The 23,500-nt window shown below is 38.1% G+C and overlaps 1 protein-coding gene across 1 annotated transcript in view; it reads left to right on the top strand.

Moving 5' to 3' along the window:
- ltk (leukocyte receptor tyrosine kinase) overlaps nt 1–23,500 on the top strand; it is a 61,247-nt gene that overhangs the window by 4,070 nt on the left and 33,677 nt on the right. Inside the window, exons 2-6 of the mRNA XM_077239900.1 lie at nt 15,326–15,418; nt 18,086–18,235; nt 18,429–18,654; nt 20,726–20,868; nt 21,136–21,273. Coding sequence (XP_077096015.1) covers nt 15,326–15,418; nt 18,086–18,235; nt 18,429–18,654; nt 20,726–20,868; nt 21,136–21,273 — 750 coding nt within the window. The remainder of the gene's footprint in view (nt 1–15,325; nt 15,419–18,085; nt 18,236–18,428; nt 18,655–20,725; nt 20,869–21,135; nt 21,274–23,500) is intronic.

Below are 23,500 nucleotides of genomic sequence, written 5' to 3'. Positions count from 1 at the left end.
AGCATACGTATAGCAAGAAGAGCATTTACTCGGCCTACATACACTGATAAAATCGAATGGTTCATAGTCACAGTTATTATAAACTGTCAAAGATCACAATCATATTTGCCTCATGTCCAAGTTGTGTTGATTGTTTGTTTATCTTTTGACCAATTGGATAGATAGGCAAAAATAGTGCTAAATAATACAAATAGCTCCTGAAACTTTTGAAAGTGAATTTCTTTCTTTCTTGCACAACCTTCAGAAAATCTCAAGAGGGCTTTTTTCAACTCTGACTGTTATCAAAAATTAAATGTATACTGTTAAAAACACTAATTTGTGTGTTGTTATTTTCTAGCAATTAAAAAAACAATGGACTAAAATTTATGAAAGAATGCCTAAATTTATCTCACTTCATATCTTGGGATCCTTGGTAGTTAATAAACTTTTCCATATTTTTGGAAAATTATATTTTGTATAAATGTAAAAATCATTGTCAATTTTGCTATAATTTGTAACAGGGTTGAATGTTTGAGCTTAGCGAATTCATTCAGTACAACAATGTTAAAAAATTTAAACCAGCGCCTCCACTCAATCACACACGCTCGGATTACCTTTTCCATTCAGTCCAACTGTAGTAAATGCTACACAATGGCAAGTAGAAATATTGGTTTAAAGCAGCCAAATATGCTTGAACCAGAAACTGATTCAGAAGAAGAAGAGGAAGAGCGTATTATACAGACAGGCCCATTTCTATGGGGGTGCTTGAGGGTGCACCCTCAGTTGATACTGTAATAATATTATATTGAAAAAAAAGATTTGGTAATCGCTCCAATGCGTTCTTTTTTGCAGCAGTGAGCAATAGACCTTATTCAGAGCAGCGCCATGACATGTATTGTTGCGAAGCTGTGATGAAAGTCTTACCGTGTTTTCAAAAAGCTGTAAAAAAAACCAAAACAACTGTATAAAGCTCCGAGAACACTTATAATTTCCCACAGCTCATATTGTAAATCTGGCCCTTTGTGCGCTTTCTTGGCTATATTAATTCAGAATTTGAATAAAAGTCGACACATAACGGTACTTGATTTTATTAGCCTTTGGCTTGACTACATTATGAAAACAGCTAATATTGTGTTGCTAATGTTACGCAAGCATTTCCTCTTTCGTCAGAAAGCTGCCTTCTAAAAATCAGCATCCTTAGAAAAAATGATAGGAAAAGCCCTGCCTCACACGTTGATTTGTGGCGGTAGGAATTAGGGGGCGGTTTCAAACTGTGTTTTTGAGACTGTCTTTGGTACACTTCAGTTTTAAGGAGAAAATACTTAGCAATGGTGTTGACTGATGAATGTATGCATACAAGGACATATAAACAACATTAAAAACATGATTTTCACCACAGGGTAGTCTTAATAGTATATTTTTATAATAGTTTAAACATATCTAATAGTGCTCACTGTAAAACAACATGGGATTTATGCCTCTGAAAAAAGGTCATGGGTCACCAAAGTGTCTGTGGAAAGTGTCAGATAGTACTCGTAACATTCACACAAAATGCGACTAAACAGTCTCATGAGGACTGTTTTTTATTTAATTTCATGAGGGTAATTATTTTGTTCCCTCTTAATGTCTATCACACCTACTACTACATAATAATGAACTACTTTGATTTCAAAGCTGTTGTGTCCTGTGAAGCAGCAGACGGGCATGTGTTTTTAGACAACTCTTCCCTCTGATGCTGTCTGGCGACTGTTTTGACTTTGTCATGTGTTTGACATTTAGTTTGTGACATTCAGTGAGTCAATATTAAGTTGGTTTTAGAGACCTATGGCTCCCTAAGAGCAGAACTGAAGTGTGGTTGTTGTTGCTTCACTCCTGTCCTGTTCAAACGTGTCAAATACATCCTTCACACCACAAAGAACAGTAAATCCCTTTGTTTGGCTTGACCTAGACAGGGTAACCTTATATGATTAGTTGATGAATCTGTATGTTTTTGACATCTGGCAGTGTAGATTGTTATCAGCAGCTCAGATATGATCTGGTTAATGATTGAATGGTTATGAGGAACATTCTGCGTCAAGTGATATTTTATCTGATAATGATTCCAAAAGTAATTAACATGAATCTTTTCGAGGAGTTGTGAAAGGACTGCAGTTATACTAAATTTGGTCAGGAGATGTCAGAAGTAACACAAATGTCACAACATGTATAATTTAATTGAACATTCAAATGATAAATAAATAAAAACATTTCAGAGTAGATTTTTAATGTTTTCTAAAAATATTAATGACAAAATAATATATGGTCCGAAACAGCAGCCTAGATCTTCTGGAAAAAGAAGAATGTATAACTCATGCTAGAAATCACAATTGTCAGTCTTGCTTCCAGTGATCAAAACATCAATTGCTATCATGTTAGGCTACGTCTACATTAATCCGGATATACATTTGAAAATGGTGTTTTCATTTCAGAACTCTCTCCGTTCACACTAGCGTTCTCAAGTGTTTCCCAGAAATTTCTCATACACACTGTCACATCAGAAAAAGCTAAATTCTCCTTTCTGCGCATGCGTACTTCATAAAAGCTCACTGAGATGATACAGACGGAGCAGAAAGTTCTCACGCTATTCTTTTTTTTAGTTTTTTTAGTTTACTTTTTTTTTTTTTTGACAAAAAAAGGAAAGAAAAACAGACAGACAGAACAAGGAATAGCAGGCAAATACGTCAGATTAACAGAAATGCTCAACATCATGTAAAACAGGGAGAGAAAAAACAAAAAAACAAAAAAAAAAACAAGACATATACATCTCAATTTGTATTCAGATAAGATGTCAATTTTTCCCAATATGCTTCACATTTACTCCTGGCATGTCTCAGAGAGAAAGTCAAATGTTCCATAACATAAATTTCCCGAACTATTTCTATCCATTCAGCAATTGTCGGGGATTCTTTACTTAGCCATTTCCTAGTTATTGTTTTCTTGCTACCTGCTAAGAGTATTTGCAACAAATATCTATCTGCCTTTCTCAGTCCTGTTGGTAGATTTCCTAAATACATAACGCTGAAATTAAACTCAAGCTCTGAGCCGATTATTGACCTAATTGCCGTCACCACCTCTACCCAATACAAAGAAATAATAGGACACTCCCAAAAGATATGATAATGACCAGCCGACATATTACCACACACTCTCCAACACTGACCATGTTCAGGATTATTGCTCTGTGACTTTTTTATATTGGGGGTTATAAAGAATCTTAAAGTGTTTTTCCAAGTGAATTCCCTCCACAGACCTGAGCTAGAGGTGGTAGATTGTGTTCTGCATATATTCAACCAGTCATCCCCACTTATCTTTATGCTAGCTTCTTTTTCCCACCTCATTTTTACATACATTGTCGAGAGTCCCCTGTCCAACTGTAAATATGAATATAACTTGGAAATCAGTTTTCTGCTAGTATTACCCTTATATGCGTCGATGAATATTCTAATCAGGTCTGTTCCCTTCTCTCCAGTAGTTTTAATATGTTTATCAAAGTGGTGTCTCAATTGAAGGTATCTGAAGAAATCTTCCTTCCCTAAATAGTATGTATCTATGAGTTTTTTAAAAGGTATCCAAACCGTCAGTAGAGGATATCATACAGTACGAAGGGATACCTGAATTAGTCCATTGCTTAAATCTACTGTCCAGACTAGCTGGTGCAAATTCTGTATCATGTTCCACCCAGCGTAATATTCGTGTATTTCTTTCAAATTCCTTATTTTTAAGTAGTTTGTGCCAGACATTAAAAGGGGCTGTCATCCAATTAGTTAGTTTGTTCAGATGTTTCTTCAGGAGAGTTTTTTCACCCAGTATATATTGAAGAGGTATGCTTATTTGACTTTGCTCTAAGTCCTTCCATTTGGCATCACACTCAGGGTCACACCAACAAACCAGAGAACGTAACTGTGCTGCTCTATAATAATCTTCCAAGCACGGTAGAGCCATACCACCTTTGTCCTTGGGGAGTTGTAATGTTTGAAATCTAATCCTTGGTTTTTGTTTTCCCCAAATAAAAGATGAGATAATTCTATTCCATTCACTGAATTGTTTGAGAGGCACCTCTACAGGCAATGATTGAAAAAGAAAAAGCAGCCTGGGTAGTATATTCATCTTTATAGCATCTATTCGGTTATGCATGTTCATTGGTAGTAATGACCAACGGTTTAAGTCTGCTTTAATGTCAGCTGTTATAGGAATGTAATTGTGGTTATAAATGGCAGAGACCTCTTTAGGTATGTGTACCCCTAAATATTTAATAGTATTACCTTTCCATTTAAATTGACAGATATTATAAATGTTTTTTTGTGGTTCGTAGTTGAAAGTAAGCGTTTGAGTTTTATGCAGATTTAATTTATAGCCGGAATATGAACCAAATTCTTTAAGAAGAGATAATAATTTGGGCAAACTTGCATTAGGATTGGTTAGTGTCACGAGTATGTCGTCCGCATATGCACATATCTTATATTGTGTGTCTCCTATCAATACCCCCGTTATATCCTTATCATCTCTGATTGCCTGCGCCAAAGGCTCTATAAAGAGGGCAAATAGAGTGGGACTGAGAGGGCATCCCTGTCGACATCCCCTTTCAAGAAATATTGTTTTGGATAAGTCCCCATTTATTTTAATTCTAGCCGTAGGAGAGGAGTATAGGGAGTTCAAACATCTAATTACCTGGTCATCGAAACCAAAGCGCTTAAGGACCAAATATAAATATTCCCATCGGACAGAGTCAAAAGCCTTTTCAGCATCCAAGACTTATAACCACTGATTCCATGTCACTGTTTCTCATATGGTCAATGAGGTGGAGAGCCCGTCTTACATTGTCCTGGGTTTGCCTGTTTTTTACAAAGCCTGCCTGGTCTGTGTCTATCAGATCCGGGATTATGTTTTCCAATCGTTTTGCTAGTATTGACGCATATAATCTATAATCTATATTTAAAACTGATATAGGTCTATAAGAGCTGCAATCCGTTTTGTTTTTACCCATTTTAGGGATCACTGAGATTACGGCTTGTCTCCAGGACAGCGGGGTCTCGCCACCTCCGAGAACATAGTTAAAGCAATCCTTAAGCATTGGTGTTATTGTTTCCCTGAGGATTTTATACCATTCAGATGGTTACCCATCAGCACCTGGCATTTTATTCGCTTTCAATCTTGATATTGCCTTGTTTATTTCATCGTCTGTTATCTCCTGGGTTAATATTTTATTTTGCTCTGTCCCTAAAGATGGTAAATCCAAAGATGTTAGAAAGGATGACATGACAGCTGACTCTGTTGTCCGAGGTTGAGCATATAATTTTATGTAGTACGTTTCAAAAGCATTTTTTATGTCTTCCAACTTATGGTACATCTCATTGGTTCTGGGGTCCTTCACTTTATGTATAGATCTCTCGGCCTGTTGTTTTCGTATTCTCCATGCAAGTAGTTTCTTAGATTTTGGGCAATTTTCATAGAAATTTGTTTAATTAATTTAGCTCTCTTCTCTACTTGGTTTTCATATAGGTCATTTAAGGTTTGTTTAGTCTTCGTTATGTCATTTAGAATATTAGGGTCATTATACTCCATATGTTTACTCTCCAGTGATTTTAACTTTTCAGTCAAGTCCTTAATTTGTCTCTCTTTTTCCTTTTTCTTCTGAGTCGACCACATCATAAGTTTACCTCTAATAACAGCTTTTGCCGCATCCCATAATGTACTAGAGGACACTGCTCCATTATCATTATAGGTCATATAATCTTTAAATTCTGTCTTTATATACTTTTGACATTGAGGGTCATTCAGAAGGCTAGTGTTAAATCTCCACAAAGTCTCTTTGGGCTTGTTGTCTAAATGCAATGTCAAGTACACCCCTGCATGGTCAGAAATGTCTCTTACCCCTATATCGCAATTTATAATCCTATGTCTATCTGAATTTAGCATAAAAAATAGTCAATTCTTGAGTATGCGGAGTGAGGGTGGGAAAAAAAGTAAAATGTTTATCATATGGGTGGAGTTCCCTCCATATGTCTATCATTCCTATTTCTTTAAGCAGTTTTTTAGCATATAACGCTTCAGGTCTCATGTTTTTTATTCTATTTGAGGAGTCCAAGGATGGCTGTAGCTGGATGTTCCAGTCCCCCCCACATATCAACACCCCTGACGTTTCCGTAGAGATCATATTAAAAACTTTCTTGATCAGCTGTTTATCATGTCCTGGTGGTCTGTATACATTCATTAATGTAACTTCTTTATGGTCTATAAGACCTTTGACCAGTAAGTACCGCCCTTCTTTGTCAGTAATTTGTGAGGAGAACTGGAAATTTACATTATTTGCAATTAGGATAGCTACACCCCTCGCACTTCCTCTTTCGAAGGAGGAGCGATATGAGTTTTTGAAACCCATTTTCCGCAACTTTTCATGCTCAATATTTGAAAGATGTGTTTCTTGCCAGAAAATAATGTCTTGTTTTTCTCTTTTCATTTTGGCCATAACTTTACTTCTTTTTATAGGATTATGTAATCCGTTTACGTTAAGGGTGATTATTCTATATTTTTGATGAGGCATTTTAGTCAATAGAGAAGAAAAAAATGTTTACCAAGACGTTTAAGTATCCCTGAAAGGCCTGAGCAAATGAACTTCTGTCTGTGATTTGAAATAAAACTTAACACATGAATACAAACATTTAACATTAGTGACTTCCATCTCTGAAGTATGAATTCTACTTCAAAAACAAGAGGGGAAACCCTACATCTGGAAGGGGCCCCTCTAAGCATGTACCAAATTCTCTGACTACATGAAATCAGAACAGTCCACATACAAAAACAGACATACATTCCCAGATGTGGTCAGTTTAAATTTCTCAAGCTTACATGAATAGGAAAATTCGCCTGGTCTTATGGAAATACCGTTCGACGTAGAAATGTGGAGGCTATACTCTTACCGGCCTTTTCAAAAGTTACTCAGTCACTCATAGCACCTTCGTTGCGTCGAAATCCCTTTAGTTTCTCCTGGATGTGTTTCATGCGTGCATCTCGGTGACGACGCGATGTAGCACCTGTCGTTTCCCAGGCAGGTTGTCTCCGTCTCGTTGTCTCTGTGGCACGTTCTCCTGACGGGGTCCAGATTCCGCCGTTCGGCATCAGTCCCCTTTTCTTCAGGTCATCCATCGCCTCTGATGCGCTGTTGTATATAACTGCACCTGTGTCGAGAAAGACTCTAAGTCTCTAAGTCTGGGTGAAGAGTCTGAAAACGGAGCCCCTGTTCTTTAAGTGCCTTTCTGATGGTGGAGTAAGCCTTTCTTTTCATAACTATTTCGGTTGGGTAGTCTTGTTCGAAAAACACTTTTCTCCCGTCGTACTGGATGTTACTCTTTTTCCAGGCGGTGCGGAGCACCAGTTCTTTGGTTTTATACTCCAGGAAATATACAACTATAGACCTCGGGTTAGCGCCTTGCGGTGGTTTGGCTCCAAGGGACCGGTGACAGCGTTGTATAGCAAAGTTGACATCAGGGAGGGACAACTCCGCTTTAATAAATTTCTTTAAGAACTCCTGTACGTTGTCTCCCTCGGCTCCCTCTGGGATCCCGTGGATGCGTATGTTGTTTCTGCGTGAGCGCGACTCCAAGTCCGTCAGCTGGGCTTGTAATTTGTCTTGGAGCTCCAAAGTGTGGGAAAGCAACTCACTGTTTTCTGCACCCCGCTCCTCCATGTCAGCCACTCTCTGCTCCGTCTCCTCGACTCTGTTGGTTATTTCTTTAAAATCGGTAACAATCGCATTTAGCTTCTGGCTAACGTCTTCCCTAAAGTCTACCTGCTCCTTCTTTAGTGGACCCATTGTTTCGGTAAATTCTTTTTTCAATTCCAAACGAACCGCCTTTATCTCTGCAATAATGTTAGCTTGGATGGCTTCCATGGTCTCGTGGTTAGCTTGCTTTCTATCACCGTCGTCAGTATCTCCACTTTCAATCTGAGATTTATCATCTATCTTCGGGTTTTGTTGCGATTTTCCTTTTGTCTTTCTCCTGTTCCCCCCTCTCATGCTATAAATGAAAACTTTTCCTAACTGGATAACCAGTATTTATTTCAGGGGAGTAAGACCGTCTGGGAGCCTCTAACCTATGCTGCTGATCGCGTCCGCGCCATCCGGAAGTCCTCCACGCTATTCTTTTTAAAGATCATTTTATTTACCAAAATATCTCACCATTTACTTATTTGTCCGTCCAGGTCGCACTCAATCCCCATTATATTATGTATGGTCTAAAACTCAACCGCCCTCATGTTTTGCCACAGGAAAAAAAAAAAATCGCAGGACTGTGATATGAGGAGTGTAGAAAGTAGGCTAACTTTTCTTTAGGAACAGTCGGAAAGTGAATAGCACTTAAACTTTATACAATACTGCTATAAAAACCTGTCGGTACAATATGCGTCACATGATTAAACGTGTCATCGTTTTCGAATATCCGTTTTCATAGTCCACACTACAACGCAAAATCGCAGTTTCTAATTTATCCTCTTGGGAGAGCGTTTTGAAAAAGCTCTGTTTTCGCAGGACAAAGACACTGTCTCAGAGTGGACGCCAGGATAAAACAGAGAGATAAAGATGTGTTTGCAAACTAAATCGTCTAAGTGTGGACAAGGCCTTAATAACACACCATCTAGTATTAACGCCTTGCAAAAACAAACAATTGATGCAGTCAGTATAAAGTTTGAAGTGTTTAACTTTGATGGATCTTCCCTCATATATGGTACGAAGTCTGTTCTGCAATGATCTGGCAACAAAACAAAAGCCTGAATAAAAACAGACTCTCTCCAAAGTGAAGGGACACAACTGCTCTCATATGTGTAGTCCCACTGTTTTTTTTAATCTTCTGATTGATTTTAGTCCAAGCTGAGCTGGATCCCATGATAGACAGTGTGCCTTGAACTAAATTATTTTGAAAAACAAAATAAAAATGCATTAAATTAGTAAGCATCAATTTCAGATTCAATCAATAAATAATGTTTTTTCTGATTATGTCTTCAGGTTCAAGGACAGAAATGTACCCCCCAAACCAATAATTCCCATGGTACAATTAAGTTTGATCCTTTAATTCTTTCATTGGTAGCTTTTAATGTTTGGTTTATGCTTTCATGCTTGGTTTCAAGCAGCTTTCATGCTAGCTATATCACTGTTTACATTTTCTACTAATACAGTAAATCTAGATAGTCACTGACCTCTGCAAAATTAAATTAATTTTATACTCTGTGGAATGTATGCAGAAAATAAATGAATAAAATAAATATCCTACTTTCTTTCAATGTCCAGTCCACTTAATAATAGAAAGATGTTGATCCAGGAACATGTTGTACTTGGTGACATCCGGTTCACCACAACCGGTCACAAGATGTCAAATCAATGATGCAATGAGTATTTATTTTTTTGGAAATGTCAAAAGCCAGATTCACCTCTTAGGAATGTGGGCTCAAATAAGTGGGCATATTTTCTATCTTCATTTTTTATAACAGCAATTTACTTTTAACAAAAAAAAGTATATATATACTTTTTTGTTAAAAGTAAATTGCTGTTCATTGTAGGGCTTGAACATAATGCATATCTTTAGCTAATTTCCTTTTGATGCAGAACAAAAACAAACTATGTGGTTATAATTCAGGGCTATGAAAATTTCATATTGTGCAGAGGGGAGTGTTATATATTAACGCAACATATAATGTATTTCTTTAACTTTTAGTCAGCTTTTTTTAACTCTGTTTTTAAAAATTAAATGTAAATACTTTCAAAAACCCTAATTTGTGTGTGTTATTTTCTAACAAAAACTACAATAGACTAAAATGTAGAAAAGAATGCATAAATTTATCCCACTTAGTAGGAAGCCATTTTGGGAACCTTGGTAGGTGATAAACTTTTCCATATTATATTTTTTTGTATAAATTTAAAAATCGTTATTATTTTTTTTTGATACATTTTGTAACAGAGTTGAATGTTTGAGCTTAGAGAATTCATTCAGAACTTTGGTTCCCTGCAGTTTTAAAGAGAAAAATACTCAACAACAAAGGTGTTGTGATATGAATTGGCACATGGTTTGTCTTAAAGCATATTGAAAACACCACACAGATAAACATTAAAAGCTTGATTTTCACCACAGGGGGACTTTAAATATATAGTTTTAGAACGGTATACAGACAGGCTAAGAGATTTAGCAAGGACGAGCAATTACCCCACTGAAACAAAATGCTCAGAAATGCAGCACAACAACATACAAAACTTCGCAGAGAGTGAATGAGAAAACCAGGCTTATATGGGGTGAGGTAAACAAGATAATGAGACCAGGGGAATGTGATAATCGATGAAGAGTCCGGGCAGTGAGTGATGGGAGATGTAGTTTTTGAGGGAATGACAATAGTCTGATGTGGAGTGCCCTCGGTTGGCTCTCAAGGGCACTCCAGCTGATGACCGTTACATGGCCCCCCCATCAAAGGAGTGGCTTCCAGACGCTCCTACAATTCTCCAGGAGGGAGGTGGAGCGGAGGCGGACCTAGGGGTGGGATGGAGGACCAGGCCCGTGGAGCGGAAGAGGGCCTGAAGACTGAGGTGGAGCAGGCTGTGCAGGTGGCCAGGGCAGATCCGAGGCTTCAGGGGTAGAGGGAGCAATCTTATCCGAAGACACAGGCGTGGAGTTGACCATATTGTCCGAAGACACAGGTGTAGAGGCAGCCATCTTGTCCGAAGAAACAGGCGTAGAGTCGGCCAACTTGGCCGCAGACGAACTCTCTGGCGTGGCGTTGGCCATCTTGGCCGGAGACGAACTCTCAGGAGTGGCAGCGAACTTGGGCGAGAGCTCGTGGGCTGGAGCCGATGTGTGCTGCCCAAACACACAAAATAGCTGTGGCCACTACGATCAGCGCTGCATCTTCCAGAAATGACTCAGGCACGGTAACAATCTTGTCAGAAGACACAGGCATGACATGAACAGTCTCTGGTGCGGCAGATGTGACGTAAACAGTCTCTGGCGCGGCAGACGTGATGTAAACAGTCTCTGGTGCGGCAGACGTGACGTAAACAGTCTCTGGCGCGGCAGATGTGACGTGAAGAAGCTCAGGTTCGGCAGGACTGATGTGAAGAAACTCTGGTGTAGAAACCTCAGCATGGGAAGGTACTGGAACCACAGGGCTAGCGATCATTATAGTTAGAGATTCTGGTGACTGTGGTGGGCCAAGCTCTGTGGGCACTGGATCTTGGTGTGTGGTGCCTCTTCCCAAAAAAGGTTTTCTGTAATGAACTGCCCTGAGACAAGGTTGACGATCCAAATGCAGTTTATTAGAGTAATCAAGAATTGTAATCAAACACAGGCAAAGGGTCAAGCACAGGAAGGCAGTCCAAACAAACAAAGTCAGTCAGGGGTCAGAGGCAAAAAGGGAATCCAAGAAACAGGCAAAAATCGAAATAACCAAGAGACAATGAAACCAGGGAGAATGCTCAGAATTGCAGCGCAACAACACACAAAACTTCGCAGTGAGTGAATGAGAAAACCAGGCTTATGGGGTGAGCTAAACAAGATAATGAGACACAGGTGAATGTGATAATGGATGAAGAGTACGGGCAGTGAGTTATGGGAGATGTAGTTTGTGAGGGAATGACAGTAGTCTGATGTGGAGTGTCCTCTGGTAAGGGCACTCCAGCTGATGACCGTTACACATGTTGTGTGTGGATATGGTGCAAAGAAGTTCTGGAAGAGGTAATGCCCCTTGAGTGTGAAAATGAAAGTGCAAAAAATCTTCGTAAGCTAACCACCAGAAACAATATTAAGATCTGAAAATGCATTTCACGACCCCTTTAAACCCATTAAACGTCTCAGCTCCTTCACAGCATCAGACATTAGCCTCCGGTTTCAAAGACAAGGCTTAAACCTAGTCCCAGACTAAAATGCATGTTTGAGCTGTTTTAACTAAAAGTTGTACTGACATATCTTAAAATATGTCAGTGACATTGTTTTGTCTCAAGATGCACACCAGTAATGTTAGGACTTAGATGTCCTAATTAAACTAAGGCCTAATCCTGGCTTAATCTAAGCCCTGTCTGTGAAACCAGGCCTATGTGTGAGGATTGCCTACAGGTATGTGCCTCAGCTCAAATGGAGAGTATTAAGATTCAATTATATCCTCTGAGAGAAAGAAAGAGAAGGATGAAGCTCAGATAAACTTGGGCAATCTCTCAGCAGATGAGTCAGCTTAGCACGCTCTGCTGTGTATCACGTCGGTGAGGAGTGACAGCTCTTCTCTGAGAGTGTGCGCTTAATGAAGCCCAGCTGTCACATGTTCCTATTGGCCCTAATTTGGGCGGAACAGGTAGGCCAGATGCCATGCTTCACCAATTGGATACAAATCAGAGGACTGTCACACATGCAAATCGAACAGAGAGTGCTCTCTTGGCAGAGAGAAACAAGTGCAAATAAGTTGTTCTTGCTGAAGGATGGACCCCCCCAGATGAAAGCGGGTTAACTTGAGGTTACAACTAAGAAATCTTGTGCCATTATACAGTATAGAAGTGCACATGAGAGATTATTTAGTCTGTGAATTTCCATATGATGGCACAAGTTTTCTTAGTTTTAACCATCACTTCGAAATCAACATGGTTCATATGGCTTATTGGCTCCTCGTGTGTAGATATTCATTCTTTCATCTTTCAATAAATCAGCTAACTGCATGGAACTTCATCTTACAGAGCCAGGCATTTGATTATCAGTGTAGCCCAAGCATCAGCAAGGAACAAAATCAACTACTGATTTGACATTTTTGTTGTGTATAGTATCTTATAAAATTGGTGAATTTTATATATTGGTGTATCAAATATTCATGAAATGCCTGTAATAATGTTCTACTGTGAAAATTTGCATGTACTTGTAGTCTAACAGCATTCCCCAATATTGCATGTTCATTAAACTAGGCCTAGGCAATGGTCGAAATGTTCAGTACTTTTTTTTTTGTAGTCAAGACTTATAATATGTGTCTATGCAGAAATTGACAAAAATTAAACCCACTTTGGTATTCACTGGACTGTTGTGTACAGTTGTGCTTGAATTAAACACTAGAATGTCTTTCAAAGAATCAGTGTCACTAACAGGGCAGAACTTTGCAAACCCAGCAATATTTCTTTATTGGATGTGCTCATTGTAGCAGCCTAAAACAAAACATTGTTTGTTTTTTTGCAGTACTAATAGAAACATCTGGACTTGCACAGCCTAAATAATTGAATCTTTATAGACTAATTATAATATAATAAATAATATGAGTTTTACGTTTTAGGAGACGTTTGGATTTAGACTTTAAACAGCCTCTGCTTAATTTTTTTAAACATATATATGATGCATATTTATACATATTTTTAACTTATTTATATGATAGTGTGCATCTGATTAGTACAGACGCTTTTTTGTGCAAGATCTTTGATGCCAGTGTCATTTACTGGAAATAGGATGTTAGTTTGTGGTTATATATATGAGGCTTGAAATTTCGCTAACTTGCCTATCGTGCCATCTCCAGTCTGTTTGTATATTTAGCCAGTAAATCACATGATTTTGTCAAATGACAATTTCCCCATTGGCTATATTGTTGTGATTGAGCTTTTGTCAGTCTTGACCTTTTAACCAATTGAGTCTTTACATAGATGTGCTCTCAGTCCCCTTTGTTGATAAAATTTGCCTTGTTGATTTATTTTAAAAATCTTCCCTGGCAGTTTATTTCCATACTTGAATCAATTAGATGAAAAGAAAGCCATTGTGCCAATCATGTCATTTGTTATAAAATCATGTGTTTGATTTGGCATGGTACTTTTTTGTACAGTGTTTTGCTCTTGTTTCAAATATGTACCATGACCAGTGATTGGTCAAGGAATTTATTTTTGAAGTAATCATTTGGCATTTTATTGGTTTTAGAATTTATTTTTTTCATAATCCCCAAAAAGTATGTTTACAGCATTTCAATTTCTCAGGGTTGCTAACAACATGTTTATGTGTCATATGAATCACCCTGCATTCAAAAGATTCACGGATATTTCTGTAATGGCTTTTAAAAGGGTATGACAAACTGATTGTTGTACAGCATTTGTTTCGTGAACCTCAACATAATACATTTTATCTGAACTTTAGTTACTGATATGTTTGTTATAAAACCTGCTTCATGCCTTCCCATCTTCATTAGCATTCTGTCAGAAGCTTTACCTGTTAACTCAATACAGTTGATGCCATTGAAATCAAGCGAATATTTTAATGGAAGGAGAGGGTCATTTTAAGCCCAGTCAAACAGATGCAGTTTAAGTCCAGGACATGAATAGTGTAAATCAGCGATTGTGTAATACCCTAAGTGTGGGTCATAACTGGCAAAGCATATTCATTACTGAGCTGATTTTGGCACACTATAATGAGCTATTGCCTTGATGATGAACTTTCATCAAATGCTTTTGTTTTAATAATGGATCAGACTGAGTTTGTCCTTTGTTATGGCAACCTCTCTTAAGCCCCTTTCACACAGAGATTCCGGAAAATACACGGATAAAGTGACCCGGGATTTGACCTGGGTTCGTTTGATTTTGGTTCATTCACACTGCCAGTGATTTTCCGGAATCAGAGAGTGCGTTCACACACAACCCGTAAAAATCCCGTAAAGACACGAGACATCGATGTGACGAGACATCGATCGATGTCTATAGTTTGCTTATGAGCTGCGATTTCTCTCTCGAGAAACCAGGCTTGTGCATTTTTTTCTCTTATTGGATTATAAACTAGCGCATTACGTACCGTTTCACTAGCCTGCTTTCACTTCACTTCAGCGTCATGATTATGACACAGCATTGATTGCGGCTTTTGTTCACACAGCGCGCGTTCCAGGATTGATCCCGGCAATTTTACTAGGTCCCCAACCCGGCATCGATCCCGGAATCAATCCCGGGTCGTGTTTGTGTTCACACAGAAGGCGTTCTGGCAGTTTACCGGCAATTTCCCGGGATCAACGCGCTGTGTGAAAGGGGCTTTAGTGTCTAGATTTTAAAATAAAATAAACGGCTTGTGCTAAAATGCTTAAAAGAAAATGCTGCCCATCTTTGTGCCTGAATGGAGATACCATCCCCCCATTTTTTACATATTGTCATGGGTGCTGATGAATGAATGTTGGCTGAAAATAAGTGTTTGCTGACTGGTAAAACGCTCAGCACCATGCCACGCTGTTTTGAATAAATGCTTCATTGATAAAAGACGAGAACTGTGCATAACTTCGCCTGTAGGCAAAACAAGGACTTTCTCTGATGTTGTGTTTGACCTTTTTTTTTCTTGTCTTTCCTCAGTTGTCAGGAGCAGTTGTGCTCTGTTGGAAAGAGCAGTTGAAGATCCAGTGCATCTAAATCCTCTCGACTACAGTCCAGTTGAAGACATTGAACGTAAAGCTGATTATTTATTTGATCCCTTTTCCTTCACCAGTTGTTTTGCAGTTGTTTTCATCCATTTTGTTTCACTAAATGTTCCTAAATGGAGTTTGTCATTGCAGTCACCACATTCAACTGAGTAGAAACATTGATCTGGTTAAGAATTCCACCCACTCAGGGCACTTCCCATTGGGATGTTTCAGTCGAATGTCAGAGCGGCTTTGTGGTTTCTTTGTTGTCTCTCTTCATCAATAGCCTTACATGATTCCAAAGACAACTTGTCTGTGTCTTTCCACTGGAATGCCTGATGAAAAACCGAAAGCCCTCAATATATTCCTTCTCTAGTCCAAACTGACATACCCTTGCCTTAACTATTTAATTTTATTATAAAGTTTTGCATTTTTGGATGTATCTTAAAGGTACAGGGAGTAAAAAACTGGGGAATTAAATTTTTATTGAAGGCATTCCAGCAATTTCTTCCCGAAATCGGTTTACAACCAAGGCCACTTTTTCTTCTTCCCTTTTAAGAAATTTCCATCACTTTGCAATTGTTGTGTTAAAATGTTTTGTGTTTGTATTTTTTGATTCTGTTTGATTTAGTTTTCCTCCTTTGTTGTAGTTTGTTGTCATTTCTTCTTGGTTATTTGGTTCTGTTCGTTCAGTTCCCTATGTTGCTATGGTTACTCATTGTTTTAGTTCTCAGTTCAGGTGTTTCTCCTTTGATTATCCTTGTTTGCTAGCTCTATTTATTCCTGCAGTTTCAGTTCTCTCTTTGTCTGGTGTTAGTTGAAGATAGATGCATTTCAATGTGTAAATTTGTTGTATATTGCATTTCCCATGTGACTATTTGGATAATCTACAGTACTTTTCACACTCCATCAAAACGGTCAGCCTCTGGAGCAGTATGTAGAGAAATCCCTACAATGTTACATCTGGTGAGCTGGAGCACTCATATGCTCAAGGCCTGTTTTCGGGAGGATTTTTATCAGTTTCTTCCTTCCGGTAAATATGGTACTTCCTTGGTTGATTATATTAACTATGTCCTCTGGTTGAATGGTTCAGATTTTGTTATTGATGAAATGTATGAGGACAATACATTCTGTCATCCAGTCCCATCCCAAAAACTTTTGGGCACTCCTGCTCACTCCAAGCCGTCCACAGACCTTATTGCCTCGTCTCCCGAATCCGCTTTAGAGCGTAAACTTCCCATGTCCTTTCCAGTTAATGAAATCCCAGAAACCATTCAAGAGAGTGGAATCCCTGGGCCCTTTCCAGTGAGTGAAATTTCCTAGCCCGTTCTAGTGAGTGTCGTCCTGTCTGCCCTGGCGTGATCTAAGAGGTGGTCCTTTCCATGTATGTTGCAGCTACTATGTGTGTCTGGGCCACACACACATCCCTTCAGTATTCTGCCCAGGAGCCCGCTTACGCCTCAGAGCTCAGTCAGGAGCCCACTCAAGCTTCAGAGCCCAGCTCGGTGTTTGTACCACAGTTGAATCCAGCAATCACTTAGTCAGATATAACATCTGCTGTGGTATTGACGACAGTTGCTATTATGTGTGTTTGGGCAGCACACATGCCCGTATTTTCCCCTAAGAAAATTTTGGCAGGGATGGGGTAGGATGGCTATCCCCTCAGGGACAATGAGGCCGTCCAGTGTTTCTAACGCCTTCATCATTGCCGAAGGCATGTCCCCTCGTCACAACGGGGACCACCCCTGTATTATCGGTTCCTCCCAAGCTCCCTGACCTACAGTACCAGCACCTCCCTGGCTCCCTGTTTTATTGGTTACTCCAAAGCTCCCCGAACTACCAGAACCTCCCTGGCTCCCTATATTATCAGTTCCTCCAAAGCTCCCTGAACTACCAGAACCTCCCTGGTTCCCTATATTGTTGGTGCCATCCTGGACACTAACTAGTCTGCCTGAATCACTCTGGTCGCCTGTCGATCACCTGCCACAACTCCAGGACACCTGCCCTTTCCCTGGTTGGACACTTTTCCATTGTTTTTGGTGCGGGGTCCCACCTTCTGTTCTAGTTTGTTGTCAATGCTTCTTAGTTAATTGGTTCTGTTTGTTCAGTTCCCTTAATTTCCTTAAGTTACTCATTGATGTAGTACTCAGTTCAGCAGGTGTTCCTCATTTGATTACCCTTGTTTGCTAGCTATATTTAATCCGGCAATTTCGGTAGTCTAATTGTCTGGTGTTAGTCTGAGAAAAGTCAGTTAACTGAGAAGGGTCATAGCACTTGAATATTGTTGTCCTACTGTTAGTTTAACTGCTTCTATTTTTCTCATTTGTAAGTCGCTTTGGAGAAAATGTAAATGTAGTCGAAGATAATCACATTTTATTGTGAATGTTAAGTTGTTGTGTTATTGCATTTCCCCTGTGACTACTTGGATCTCAGTTTGTGGATTAAAGTTAACCTTCTTTGGACTTTTGTTTCCTGTGCCTTTGTGTGAGTGTTCAACACAGCAGCGCCTGACAATAGTCTTATTCTGTGTTTATTATTCGACATTTGGCCAGATCTGCCTGTCTGTTGCTGATATATATGTTATTCTAACTTCAGTTCCACATATCCAGACATATTAATCTTTTCTCTATTTTGATTAGTATTTCTATTGCAGCTGATCCTGAATTTTGTTTGTCATTATTTTGCCTGATAGTGATACTTCATCCTTCCACAGTTTCCTTCTGTGATTTTGAATCTCCATGTTCTTGGACGTTATCCAATCACAGCACTGGAGGTGACTGGTATGTTACATCACCACAGCAACACAGATCCAACAAATGGGGCGTTCAACCAATCAACGATTATTCCACTGGGAAATCTGAAGGTATCAATGATAACTTTCATTTAATTGTAACACTCAATTCAGAACAAACAATGACTGGCGGAACCCATGCAAGAGCTCTGAATGAAGGCATATATTTTGCATAAAACGTTTACAGATACATTTTTACATTTTAATTAATCAATTCTCTGTATAATCATTGGCAGTCTACTAAGAGTTTCCTGTCTTTCAACAGGTCATTTTCTGTTACTAAAACCCACCTCAACTCATTTTGCTGCTGGCAGATGTAGTTTCCACATGACCAGTCCTGTAGTGCTCAGCAGTGGGCCACTATGTCATCTTCGTCTCGCTTGTTTCCAACCGGAACCATTCACAGGAAACGTATCTGCCTTTGTGAAGCACACTGACAACTCCATCATCCAACCAATAGCCCTTACAATCAAGGAACAAGGAACTGGCAGGTGAGATACAGCTTCAGTTTTCTATTTGAATATATTTTAAGATGTAATTTTTTTCCTAAAGGCAAAGCTGATGTCTGTCCCATGATCATTCAGAAATCATTTTAATATGCTGATTTACTGCTTAAGGAACGTTTCTTATTATCAATGTTTAAAACAGTTGTGGTGTCCTGTTTTGTATTTTTGTGGAAACTGGGATGCATTTTTTTTCCCTAAGAAGTTTAGTACAGAATTTATTTAAAACAGAATTATTTTGTAAGATTATAAATGTATTTTCTGTCACATCAATTCAATGCATCCTTTCTGAATATTCATTTCTTTCTAAACAAAAACTTTGACCCCAAGTGTGTGTGTGTATTTATATATATATATATATATATATATACATATATATATATATATATCTCATACAACAATATGTCGTGATGGAAATATGATTGACAGATCATACAATGAGAACTGACATTTTGCAGAGCCACTTCTGTAAGTTAATTAAAAAGCAATGACATATAAGCTTTACTTACACAAAGAATAGTATAAAGCAGCATTCTGTACCCAAGAGAAACAAATGCTAACCAAAAGACTTTTTATTATGGAGATGTAGTTGGTATTGATTTTCTTATGCTGGGCACATCACGAACAAGATGGATGAAAGCATTTTGTTTCTAAAATAGGACCTGATGTTTCTTTTGGCATAATTGGTTCCGACAGAAAGCTAGGAATAGATGGTGATGCAATGCAATTTGGCACGAGCTAGTACGTTCGTGATGTAGCTAATATACTTTTACTTTCTGCATTTGGCTATATGGATCTGAGCCTAATAGAGGTTACGTCATGGAATGTGGTGTATTATACAAATCAGTCATATACCTAATAATCTCATCCAACTCAGAGATTCATGTTTGGTACACAATGCATTAGCTCTCCACTGTGTACTTAAGCTCCTGTACATTTAGTGAAGCACTCTCACATGCAGCTGTGAAACTCATGTATGAATTTTTAACCTGTAATAGGAGTCCACAATGCCCGCTTTTCTCTTGTAGTTCTTTAGCTCAATACTTTGTGTTGATCTGAGGTTCATTTTCTGTAAGCGGCAATGTTAAGAATGAAACAAATATGTCAAACTGTGAAAATTAAACTCTTATCACTTCAGAATATTAGACACAGTTGTCTCAGTGTTGAAAATGTATTCTTAGATGTTAGGTCAACTGCTGTATCTCTAACACTGTTCTTCGATCATTTTCCTAACATTCACATTAAGTTAACATTCACATTAACTTGAAAATATTATTTCTTTAAGTTCTGTAACGCGTTTTTACATTTCACTGCGCTAGTTTATCTATGTAAACATGCACTGGACATGTCTTTTGCAGCGTCTCATGCGACATGGCATTCTAAAAACACGCCGCTCACGTTAATTTTTTTATAATTAATTTTTTTCTATAGTCAACGGGCTATGTTTAACCAGCAAAAACGCATTCCCTGTGAATGACCCTTAAGAATGGGTAACTTTTTTTGATTATTCTAATTCTCTGGAAAAGTTTGCACAATATTCTGACCTTGAACATGGTGCTATGGAATCAATAAACTCAAATACAATGCTAGTACACTATGGTATATTGTTGTGTATGCTTCCAAACGCCTCGCTTTTCTATAAAATATACAGTTGATTCTGACATTACAGAGCTTATTTTACCATTAAAATCAGGGTTAATTGCAAAATCAAGCATTTTTTCAGCAGATGTGCAGATAATTTCTCTGGAGCCCCCGCACATGAGGGGTAAAACATATTTATATTGTGGCCATGAATTAACAATTAGTTAGAATTACTAATTCGTTCCCTCATTTTAAGTAAACCGTGCGCATGATATAATAATGCATGCTCTTGATTTACTAAATCATGGCCACGTTGTAATAATTTGTTACCTTGTTTTAGTTGAATAAAAGTGAGGGAAAGAATTAGTTCAACTTGGCCACAATTTACTAATAAGAGAGAACCATTTCTTAATTCGTGGGAACTCGTTTATCTAAAATTGAATGATTGTGAAAAAGCATTTTCTTTTTTGTGGCCCAGGCCACAGTGGGAGGTGCTGGAGGCTGTGATTGGTCAGTTAGAGGAGCCCTTCCAGGTGACTGTGCAGTACTCTTCCTGTAGCAGCCAGGAAGTCGGATTTCTGGCATTTGATTCGCTGGAGCTGAAAGACTGTGACATGATTGGTAACAGCTTATTAATTGTTCTCAAATATTATTCTACTCAAACGTGTGTTAGTTACTGCACGGTTTACTTGCACGTAGGCCGTCTGTAGAGAATTTTTACTTTATCGCTATGATATGGAAACTGTTTAATGTGCCCATAGCGTTTTTTTTTTATTATTCTATTTTGAATATTTTTTTAATATTCAAATGACTGCACTGGTTATTGTTGTTCTATCCGTATGTCGACTTTTGAACAAAATATTGATGGTTTTCTTTTTTTTTCTGCAGATGATTATTTGAATTTGGGTTCAGATTGTGAAAAATACTCATCACTTCATTGTCCTTCTGGAGGCTGCATTGAGAAACGAAGAGTGTGTGATTTTCATACGGACTGTCCACAAGGAGAAGATGAGGGCTTAATATGCAGTGAGTAAAACGAAAGATTTTAAATATTTTATATGAAGATGCGTATCATGCTGTCAGTAATTGTGAACACTATACCCTCTTTCACAGTTTTAATGCATTTTCTGTTACTCACATCTGACCATTTAGTTTGTGCAGAGCTCTTAAGTCTTTTAAAAAGACCATATTTCATTTTTTTTTGTTTTTTTGTTATTTCAAATGTAGAGAACTGGCTGCATCCCAAAAGTCAATTAATTTAATTTATGATAATCGAAACATTTCTTTGAAAGGTGGCCTTTAAGCCATAAATCCTTGTAAGATTTGTGAGATCATTCTTGCCAATATGCATTTCATTGAGAGTGCTCAAAGTATGAACAGCAGTGTGAGGGGCGATAAGAGGGTGCCGTTGAGTAACTGGCTGGCTGTGTGTCACTCACATTAGCTGTATTAAATCTTACGGCCATGATAAATTTCTAATCCTTTCACTGGAGGCGTTGGATTTGCACACCAGCTCTGTCAAAGTTTTCCACTGAGTAAAGAAGTACACAATTGACCTGAAATGCATTCGTGTGTGCTTCCCTCTTGGAATATTGATTTATTTAATCTTCATTAACATTTAGAATATGCTTAGGTGATTTATAGTTGTCTGTGTACAAAGAACTTGCAGATGTATTGTAATATTTTGTACACAGCACTTATAATCCACAAAGATAAAAAGGTGACTCTTAAACGTAATCTAAATTTACAGAGTCTATTAAAAAATTTAGATTTATCTGCTACAGACATTGCATAAACATTCAGTTAATTATTCTAGAGTTAATAAAAGAACCCTAATTGTTTGATTACCTACTCTATTAGCAATAAAAAGCAAGTAACACCCATGTGATGCTGAATAATTGAAACGGCAATCTATACTGAAATAAAGCTTTTAATTTATAGCTACAATTCAGTTCAGTTGAAGTTATTTGTTTGTTTAGCAATTTTTATCATTCATATCGCTATATATTGTTTTAAATATTAAGCAGCACAACTGTTTTCAACATTGATGAAAATAAGAAATGTTTCTTGAGCACCAAATTAACATTAGAATGATTTCTGAAGGATGATGTGACTGAAGACTGGAGTAAAGACTGCTGAAAATTCACAGAAATAAATTATATTTTAAAATATATAAAAAATAAATTTATTTTAAGCTCTCATGTTGATTGAAAAGCTACACACGACACACGTACAGAATGCTATCTTATTGGTATTTATTGTCCTCCATGTGCATGGTCTGAAAGGGTTGTCCTTATTCTTTAAATGAGTAATGGGTGTGTTTTGGTCGTAATGTGCAAAAAAAAAAAAAAAATTCAGAGTGTAATTTCCCATTTCCTTTAAAAGCCAGTTGCGCTTGCGCCATGGCGGATTCGCTATTTACATGACAGAATTTGCAAGTGGAAAAACTGAATGCGTTTCCAGAGAGCAAACAGATCCGCTCGTGCACTAAAGCCCGCAATAAGCATTGTGTACACGCGTTGTGGTCCCGCCTATAGGCGCACAATTAATAACGTGCTCTTTAAATAACAAAAAAAATATTGACTTTAGACCAGGTTTCAGTTGGTCAATAGCCAGGTTTCCATCCAAGGGTTTTTTTGCGAAAAAAGGTTCAGCGCATCAAAATGTTTACCGATATAGCTGATGGAAATGCCAATTATCGATATTTTTTTGCCAATGTCGACACAATCCTTTTCCGTTTAACTTTAGCGCATAAATTCTATGTTGATACTTTAATTGTCGCGAAAAACTAGTTTGGAAACACTTTTTGTAGAGAAAATTGGCTTTAACGCAAATAAATGTGGTGTCACATGATATTTTCATCACGTGCAAGGTGCAGTCGTCACAGCAAAAACCATGGCCGGTTGTTTTACTAACCCCGAAACTTTCGCCCATCACTCTATACTCGGCGCAGGTTGCCAGCTTGTACAGGGCAATGGCAATTCGCTTTAGTGTCGGAACCGGTGGTTGGTGGCAATGGCGTAACTTTGCTTTGAAAAGTGGTGGACACTGCACAACTCGTTTTGCTATTTATTTATTTAATAACCAACTTTACTTGGGGACTCTTTCGTTTTGAATGGTTCTGTTTACAAGTAGAAATTTCAAGCTTTCTATATATTTCTCAGGTCAAGTCAAGTCAAGTCATCCTCATTTATATAGCGCTTTTAACAATGTAGATTGTTTCTAAGCAGCTTTACAGAGATAAACATATAAT

Source organism: Siphateles boraxobius, unplaced genomic scaffold, assembly GCF_051911475.1.
Source record: "Siphateles boraxobius isolate OS27281-9 unplaced genomic scaffold, OSU_SipBor_1 22, whole genome shotgun sequence".
Lineage (NCBI taxonomy): Eukaryota > Metazoa > Chordata > Actinopteri > Cypriniformes > Leuciscidae > Siphateles > Siphateles boraxobius.
This window is presented reverse-complemented; position numbering and strand designations above follow the sequence as displayed.